At 40.9% G+C, this 9,368-nt stretch overlaps 1 protein-coding gene across 1 annotated transcript; it reads left to right on the top strand.

Moving 5' to 3' along the window:
* Nucleotides 1-204: 204 nt before the first annotated feature.
* On the top strand, nucleotides 205-9,362 carry LOC101939227 (mesenteric estrogen-dependent adipogenesis protein). The gene is given in 4 exon segments (XM_065580252.1): nucleotides 205-416; nucleotides 4,991-5,174; nucleotides 5,177-5,269; nucleotides 7,656-9,362. Coding segments are annotated over 4 exon segments (510 nt in total). The 5' UTR covers nucleotides 205-257; the 3' UTR covers nucleotides 7,730-9,362.
* The last annotated feature ends 6 nt before the right edge of the window (nucleotides 9,363-9,368 follow it).

The raw sequence follows: 9,368 nt of genomic DNA, 5'->3' as shown, positions 1-9,368 counted from the left end.
AAATGTAAGTAGAGTATTTATATTCTAATTGATTTATTTTATAATTATATGGTAAAGATTAGAAAGTAACCAACTTTTCAGTAATAGTGTGGCCGTGACACTTTAGTATTTTGTCTGATTTTATAAGCAAGTAGCTTTTAAGTGAGGTGAAACTTGGGATATGCAGACAAATCAGACTCTTGAAAGGGGTACAATAGGCTGGAAAGGTTGAGAGCCACTGATCTAAAGACTTTAATGCATGTGAATGAATATTGCTGATGTCAGATGTAGGAATTAGTAACATTTTAACTGTATCAGTTTCAGAAAAAACATATGCACTTATCGTGAACACACGACATCCTAAGATGAGAAGACAGATAGAGCATGGTATGAACACAGTAATATCCTCAGTGTTCGGAGAAAGTTACAAACTGCGGGTGAGTCCTGGATATGTGCTGTTAATAAGATACTCAAGGCTGTTTGTGCTGAACATTAACTTTCCTTTTGGCTTGTGTGAGGCACAAACAGAAGTGGTTTCTGGAGGAAACTTGCAAATAAACAGATTTATAATGCATGTTTTGGTATAGCCTATTCTCTTTAAATATAAACTATACAACATATATTAAAATAATAATAAAAAAACCCAATATGGGTTCAAAGTTTAGGCACCTGCTTTGTCCTTAGCAGTGAACTGAGATGTTCTTTAGTTGCCAAACTCAAAATTCTGTGTTTCAGATTTGTGGGGTTTTTTTTGTTTTTTTTGTTTGTTTGTTTTTTTGGTTTTTTTTACATTGCTAGCAAGTAAGGGTCCAATTTTGCCCTCATTTGTTTTTAATCTGATTAAACTTAAAGCATTCAATGCATCCTGTTGAGCAGAGGACATAAAATATTGTTGCTCTTGTGAGAGTGCCCAAAAGGGTAACAGCTTTATTTGCAGGAATGAATTCTAACTTATAAAATACTGTGAACTATAACATTATACCAATCTATTTTAGTGCGGTACATAACATGCATTGTAAGAGACCATTCAAGATGAAATGGCCAGTTATGACCTCTGCAGTCATAGGACAAGAAAGGCGTAGTTAGTAGGTTACAGATTGTTGTAATAAACCATAAATCCAGTATCTGATTACCGTTGATTGTGACAGTCTGTAACCCACTAACCTCCCCTTTCTTGTGCTATGACTGCAGAGATGCTAACTGGTCATTTTACCTTGAATGGGTTCTTACATCTTGTGTTAACAACTTATGCTAAACCATCTGTTCCACCTTGTATTTAGCTGTGACTCTCGAGTACCTTTCCCAAACACAGAGGAACAGCTTTGTGTAGCTCAGAAGCTTGTCTCTTTCATCAACAGAAGTTAGTCCAATAAAAGATATTACCTCACCCATCTTGTCTCTCCAATATCTTGGGACCAACACGGCTACAACAACACTGCAAACAATATGTGAGCATTTAGATAGCCTACTCAGTTTAGTACTGAATTTCAGCTACATGATGTTCTCCTGCAAAGCGTGGATTTCCATCCCCACCAGGCCCTCTCCATCCCAAAAAAGGAATACGGTCTGGCTAAAAGTGGGTGGAAGCATAAAGTAGCACTAGTCCATTACAGTGTAACAGAAAAAGCTGACTCAAAGGAATACATTTTGTGTAAATTACATGTCAACTTTAGTTGGAATCATTTATGCCCTTCACCTCCAGATGTGTAGTCATTAAAGCCCAGATCCTAAGGTATGTAAATGCCTAATATCCTTTTATTTAAATGTACTTCACTTTGCAGATGGCCATGGGAGAGATTTTCAGATCTGCACTTCAGAAACACATGATCAGTTAGCTAATTGCTAATAAAGGAAGTTAAGTGTCTAAATTCTTTTGAGGATCTGGGCCTATCTAACTGTATATCAGGTTACATGTTTCTTCATATCTGAAAGATAAATCAGAGATGCAGAATTATTATAGGGGGTATTATGTGGATTGCAACATTCTCCAGAGGACTTAGGGGACATAAAGCAGGGGTCGGCAACCTACAGCACGCGTGCCAGACACGGCACGCGAGCCGATTCTGAGTGGCACACTGCTGCCCACTGAGAGGAGGAGGAGGAGGGCAGAGGGGCCGGAATGCACCACGCTGTGGGAAGAAGGGGGAGGGGGAAGCTTGGCTGCCGCAGGATCAAGCTTCTGTCTCCTGCCCCTGCAGGGGAGAGCGGTGGGGGGGGTCCCAGCCCCCCGCAGCCTCCCCGCCCACCGCTCTCCCCTGCGGGGGCAGGAGGCAGAAGCTTGGTCCTGCAGCAGCCAAGCTTCCCCCCTCCCCTGCTTCTTCGCACAACATGGTGCATTCCGGCCCCTCCTCCTCCTCCCAGAGGAGCAGAGCCGAGCGCAGCGTGCTGGCTGCGCCGTAGAGCAGGCAGAGAGAGGTAGGGACGGGCCTGGGGGAAGGGGGTGGAACAGGTCATATCCCTCCCAGCCCCCTGCCATGAGCTGCTCAGGGCAGGGGGCTGGGAGCACCCCCACGAGCCGAGCACCCCAGCCTTCTGTCTTGTACCTCCCCACCCCAACACACACCCATCCCTCTGCCCTGCAGCCCCACAGCTCCATCCCTCTGCCCTGCACCCCCCCCACACACCCCCTAGCCCTCTGCCCTGACCTCGAGTTGCCCCCAACACCCAGCCTTCTGCCCTGCACCTCCACACCCCGCAGCCCTCTGCCCTGACCTCGAGTCCCCCCCAACACCCAGCCCTCTGCCCTGAACCCCCCACCCCACCCCAGCCCTCCGCCCTGACCTCGAGTCCCCCTCCACACCCAGGCCTCTGCCCTGAACCCCCCCCCACCCAGCCTTGTGCCCTGCACCTCCACACACACCCCAGCCCTTTGCCCTGACCTCGAGTCCCCCCCCACACCCAGCCCTCTGCCCTGAACCCCCCCACACCTAGCCTTCTGCCCTGATCTCGAGTCCCCCCCAACACCCAGCCCTCTGCCCTGAACTCCCCACCCAGCGGGCTGAGCAGGCTGGCGGCGTAAGATCAGCATTTTAATTTAATTTTAAATGAAGCTTCTTAAACATTTTGAAAACCTTGTTTACTTTACATACAACAATAGTTTAGTTATATAATATTCACTTAGAGAGCGACCCCTTCTAAAAAAACGTTAAAATGTATTACAGGCACACGAAACCTTAAATTAAAGTGAATAAATGAAGACTTGGCACACCACTTCTGAAAGGTTGCCTACCCCGACATAAAGCAATAAATGAATTACATTAAAACCTGACTGTAGCATTTTCATCTGTGACTTGTTGAGTGTTACTCTAGTATTGCTTAACATTCTGTAAAGGAAATCATTACTCATTTTGTTCAGACCAACATTCTGAAATTTCAAACGGGGGAAAAAAAGCATATCTAATGATGAATGAACTGAAAAACATATATCTTTTAAAAATTTCCTCTGGGATGAAAACATTGGCATAGTGTTCTACTAAGTGTTTTATACCATCATGTGTGAGCAGCACTTCACAAAGCAAATTGTGTATACAAAATGTGTGATGCTAGGTCATTCATATCAGATACTTATGCCAGGTTTACATTAAAAAAAAAGATTTGTTGCTATAGTTATACTGGCAAACTTCTCTATTATAGATGCAGTTGATATCGGCAAAAAATGCTTTTGCCAGTGCAGCTTAGACTGGTTTGGCACACTAAATAACCTATATTGGCAGAACACTTTTGTGCTGATCTAATTGTGTCTATACTGGCAAAAGCCCTAGTGTAGAAATGTCACAAAAAAATCCCATACCCAACCAACTTTGCTATACTGGTAAAAGTTTCTAATGTAGGCCTGGCCTTAGACATTATTCCTAGAATTTCAGAAATATGTATTCTGCATGCATGAATAAATTATGTGTACACGTGACTATTTAGATGTCTAACAGCTATTTGTGCATGTCATTTTTGCAGATGCATGTACAATAACTGTAATTGCACGTGCAAGTTTTTCATGCACACTTCTGTATATGCAATTCAGAAAATCTAGGCTCCGATAATTAGGTTTACACTCAAATATACTTTTGATAATGCTGTCCTTTGGTAGGAAGACCATTAATATTCTTTCAGGTAAGAGAATTTCTAAGAAGTACCTGGTATATTTTGTGCTGTAAAGCCAGAATGAGGCACTAGGAAATAATCTATCCCCCAAAATAGGATTAGCTATCTTATTAGCAATTAGCTAATTAATCATGTGTTTCTGAAGTACAGAGCTGAAAATCTCTCCCATGGCCATCTGCAACGTGAAGTACGTATTTATGAAAAGGTAAAATCTGGTTGGTAATAGGCAATCTTCATGTTATACAGAAGTCTGCCAAAATGTGTAGTTTCAGCACATTTTTTACTGAGAAGAGCAATGTGAGCATGGAATTTGAGCTTTAACTTGAATTTTTTTGCTTCTGCAAGACTAGACCCTTGTCAGGCTAATGTAGTTTTCACCTTTCAGTCTCATCTTCATAGCACAAAAAATCTAGGACAATTGTAGTTTGTCAGGTTAACATTTTAAGGATGAGGAAATTATGACAATACAGGTATAGGCCATCTCTGGAGGGCAAAAAGGAACTATAATCATAGGAGTTTAGTATTCAAACATCTCTTCATTGAAGTCCCTTGCCCATTATATAAAGTTTATTTGAAAGCATCACTGCACCTGCTAGTATCACTAGGATCACTGCTTTGACACTTCTCCCTCTTTTCTCCCCCCCCAATCACAAGGAAAGGAGGGGGAAAGTGAGTCAAATGTCAAAGCAGTGATGCTAGTAATAGACAGCTGTGTGGTATGGGGATTAGAATGCTGCAGGTCTCCATGTCTGCAACTGCAGATTCAAATTCTATGGGTAAGTTTTTTGGTTTTGTTTTTTGTTTTTTAAATAGGATGTCACATCTAAAGTATAAGTTTTAAGCTCTTTGAGGCAGAGATCATGCCTTACATGATTTAAACATTTAACTATATATAATTTTTTTTTCCCCCCAGTTTGATTTCCAAGAAGTTGTCAAGAATTTTTTCCCTCCAGGAAGCCATTTAGTTACCGGAGAAGACTTGAGCTTTTCCTATGAGTTCAAATCTGATGCCCTGTTTGATTTCTTCTATTGGTTTGGGATCAGCAAAAACACAGTTGCAGTGACTGGGAAAGTTTTGAATTTGTCCAATACCACTCCAGAAAGAAAGAAATAAGCACTATGTTTCTAGAAAAAATGAGTGAACCTTATGTCCATTTGAACAGTTTTTCAGACAGAAAATTCACCTCAAGAGGTAGGTTGATATCATACAAGACAAAAACCTACTGTTACTGCTTTTTAATGTACTATAACTCAACTCCAATTATTTGAACTCTGATTATCTAAAATCAGGATTATACAAAATTCAGAAATGTCCCCTGATACACATTCTGGGTTTCTGAAATTCCATTTTTTTAAGCCAGCAATTTAAAATGTCTCCTACATCATTTCAATAATTAGTGTGTACCTTCAGTTATAGGTGAAGCTATGCAGTGAGCAATGTAAAACCATCTTCATTTAGCATATCTTTATGACATAGAGAATGATTTTGTCATATACAACACGGGGCTTTGAAAAACCAAGCTCAGATAATATTTATTCAACACTTTTCCTGCTTTAACCCATGCACATATCATTAAAATCACTTGTATCACAGCCAGAATTAGAGTGCAAGTTATTTGGCGGGGAGGGGGGAAATCATGTCATGATTTATTTGGGCTGTAAAGGAATTTGAACATTTTTTTTGGTGTTGCATAAATAATTATCTAAATCCAATAACCAAATGCCTCATAACCAATTGTCAACTAGTTTGTAAAAAAAAAATCATTGCTATAAGACTAAATTGGTAAAAATGTTCACCCAAGTTGTGTGCATATAGTAGTTAATTGTCCATGCTATTGGCAGGTTCTTTGTCTCCTCTGCAAGTTTTTAAAAAATGTCCTGCTTTTTTACATGATGGCATGACTTGTGCACACATACATATGCAACCCACAATGTCAGCTGTAGACAGCTGAAATAAAACTTTTTTGTTGTTGTTAATTACAGCAACTGGAGCTGTCCATGAGCTTTGATGGTGCTTTCCTGTTTTTTGTTTTTTGTTTTTTTTTTGGTAGGTTATTATGATTAAGATTTTTAAACATGATACTTAAGAATACTCTGTGGTTTTTAAAAGAAAAATAGAAATGGATGGGAGCTTCTGCCCTAGGTTATTTTGAGGGACTGGCTGTCCCCATCTCCTCTCCTCTTGCTTCCTTTATCTCCTCTCCACCTTTTCTTTTTTTCTTGTACCTTATTTTCCTCTCATCTGTTCTTTACTACTTTTCCCAATTTCATCTTTCCCTCCTGTTCTCTCCCCCTTCTTTATACTCTTCTCAGCCTCCCCCACTTTTCTTTAAAAATAAGCTCTTTAACTCTACAGTGGTTATAATATTTCTCCAAAACCAACAGAAGGATAAGGAAGAGGAGATGGGAGAGAAGCAGCTCCACTTTTTTGCCAATTTGTAACTAACACTGTGACAAACTAATGCTCCTGCTCATAATGCACAAATAAAACTAGGCCCCCATCTTCCTGGATTGTCCAGTGCTCTAGCCTTGGTTACATCCCAACTATGCTAAACCTTCTAACCTTGTTGTAAATGTGTCCCGAGCTTGGTTACAACTGAAAAGTGAACAGGGCCTAAAGTCTCCTCTGTATTATCCCCACGGCACAGTTAAAACATTCCATTTTGTGGCGTACATGGGAATTTAACATGGCGTACATGGGAATTTAATACCCCTAAACTGTGCTAAAGTCAAAGGCCCCATCTATGACAGAGAAACAGTTTTAACAGTTGTAATTAAATTCATTAGCATATTGACTTGTCTTTTCTAACACATTTTTGAGCTTGGACTGTGAACATTGTGCTGAACCATATTCTAATCAGGCTAAAATTATATTATCTAGAGAATTTTGCCTAATTCCCTCGAACACTTTTTGAATCTGGCTAGAACATGGCCCAGATATAGCCACAGTTCAGCCTGGTCTATTAGAATGTGGGCTGAGATGCAACAGAGCTTAATAACCATTGTCAAACTTGTGTGTTTTCTTTGAGGACCTCTGGATATTCCCACTTGTGGGATCTGGCACTGAACTACCTTGAAAAGCTATACACTCTTGTATGTAGAGTAGGGTGACGGCATCACCATCTCACAGGAACACTCATGGAATCCCCAACAGATGTGGCTTTTCAAGGCAGTTGTGCAGCTCAGCAATTCAGTGGTGCCAAATCCCACAAGTTGTGAATACACAGAGGCAACTCTTGAACAATTACTGGTAAGCAACCTTTCCTTATAGAGGAGATGAGCCTTTAAATATGTGAAATACTGCTAATTGTCCAGCAAAGGCTCTTTATCCCAAGAAGGGAAAAATTTTCCCTTCCTTTTAACTTTCAGTGGGAGTTGGGTGTCTAGCTGCCCTGTGTGCCTCTGAAAATCTCCCTTAGTCTCCTTTTTGGTACTCTAGACTCTAGAGCACTCCACTTCTTTACTCTTCAAACTTGTAACTAAACCACTTCTTGCTCATGCTTTGGTGGTGGGCATTACTATTTTGTTTATTTCCTAGTAGGCCTGTTGTAAACCATGCTCTTCTTACTATTTTTCAGATTCAATAGATGGGTTTAACTGCAGTCTGACACCACAGCCATCTTTAACAAATCCTCCTGTGAGAGTATGTTGAACCCCAAGAGTTCAAGAATCAGAAGGAAGACCAACAAAATTCATGAAATTGGTATAAAAATCATAAGACTTTCAACTGAGAATGCAAATGCACATCAATGCATTGCAGGAGTGAGAAGTTTGAGAAGGGAGGAGTGAGGCAGCTGTTCCTTGTTTGTGTCTAGGATACCAGGAAGGGATTCTGCTCTGTTCTTTACTCTTCCATCCCCCAACATCATTCTGTTTCTTTTGAAATGGGCATCTCCATGGGAAGCAGAGTAGTCAGTGGGTATTGTGTAGCTCCTCTTTTCCTCTTTCCATAACACCAAGTCTGTTTGCTTACCACTGCAACACACACTGAGGCCTTGGCTACACTGGCGCTGTACAGCGCTGCAACTTGCTGTGCTCAGGGGTGTGAAAACGGTCCCCCCTCCCCGAGTGCAGCGCTGTAAAGCGCCAGTGTGATCAGAGCCTGCAACACTGCGCGCTCACTCGCAGCGCTGCAAGCTACTCCCCTCGGAGAGATGGAGTACTTACAGCGCTGGCAGCGCGACTACACTCGCGCTTCACAGCGCTATGAATTCCTGAGTGTAGCCAAGGCCTCAGTACAGAATTCTTCTATGATTGCTACTTCACTTGCTTTGCCTAAACCCAGATGGTGAGGTGATTAGCATGGTTCTCCTGAAGACTTGGCAATGTGAGAATAGGTCTCAAATTGTTGGTTAGGAAACTGTTATCACAGTGTTCCAATAAACATCCAAGTTAGGCTCTGTTATCACTGGCTGTGGAATCATGTTTAAACACCTTTTTGCTGCAACTTCTCCTGAACTTTCTTACAACACTGGCCAAACTATGTTAAGCCAAAGAATCTTCATTAAAAAATGTTTAAAACTATTCCTTGATCCCTATCCACACAAGTAAGCCTAGCAGAGTTATAAACTAGTTTTGCTACAATCTGTTTTGATCTATGTTTAAATGTATTTTTAAACACGTTTCTGAGGCCAGTGAGGACTTGAGGACTGACAAGGCTGCTGTGAATCTAGAAGCTGGGTATAGTATCCAAGATTGTTTTCTAACTGTTGATCTAGAAATTTTTTGGGCGAAAAAAATAGAAGCTTGCGATTAAGGTAGAGGACAGGGAATCAGAAGATCTAAATTCTGTTCCCACCTCAGTCACATGCTGTTTAACCTCTCTCTGCATCTATTTCCAAAAATATGTAAAATGGGGGAAAAACATTTAATCTATCTCTCAGGAGTGTTGAGGCTTCATTGATGTTTGTAAAGCCCTTTCAGAGCCTCCTACGGGAGGTGCTAAATGAGTCCAATGTTGCTATACTTGTACTTTTTTAAAGTGGTCTGGGTATGCTGCTATCTCACTTGGAGATGATTGAAATCTGAGACTATAAGTTATGCCTTGAAGCAAGTACACTATCATCTTCTGGCACACTAAATCAGTTAGTAAAAATCTTAAACTTCAATACTGTTACTTAAATCACAGTGTGTTTTGTTACTTAAAATGTTTTCCACTTACTGCCATTCTTTTAGAGGTTAAAAAAAAATTCGGTATAAAACCCATCAGTAGTAATGAATCTCTTTCCAAAGGAGGCTTTAACACAAAACAAGGCTGTACATTCACTTTATCTCTCATAGTTTGAGATTTT

This window comes from Chrysemys picta, unplaced genomic scaffold (assembly GCF_011386835.1).
Source record: "Chrysemys picta bellii isolate R12L10 unplaced genomic scaffold, ASM1138683v2 scaf2202, whole genome shotgun sequence".
In the NCBI taxonomy this organism is placed as follows: Eukaryota; Metazoa; Chordata; order Testudines; family Emydidae; genus Chrysemys; species Chrysemys picta.
This window is presented reverse-complemented; position numbering and strand designations above follow the sequence as displayed.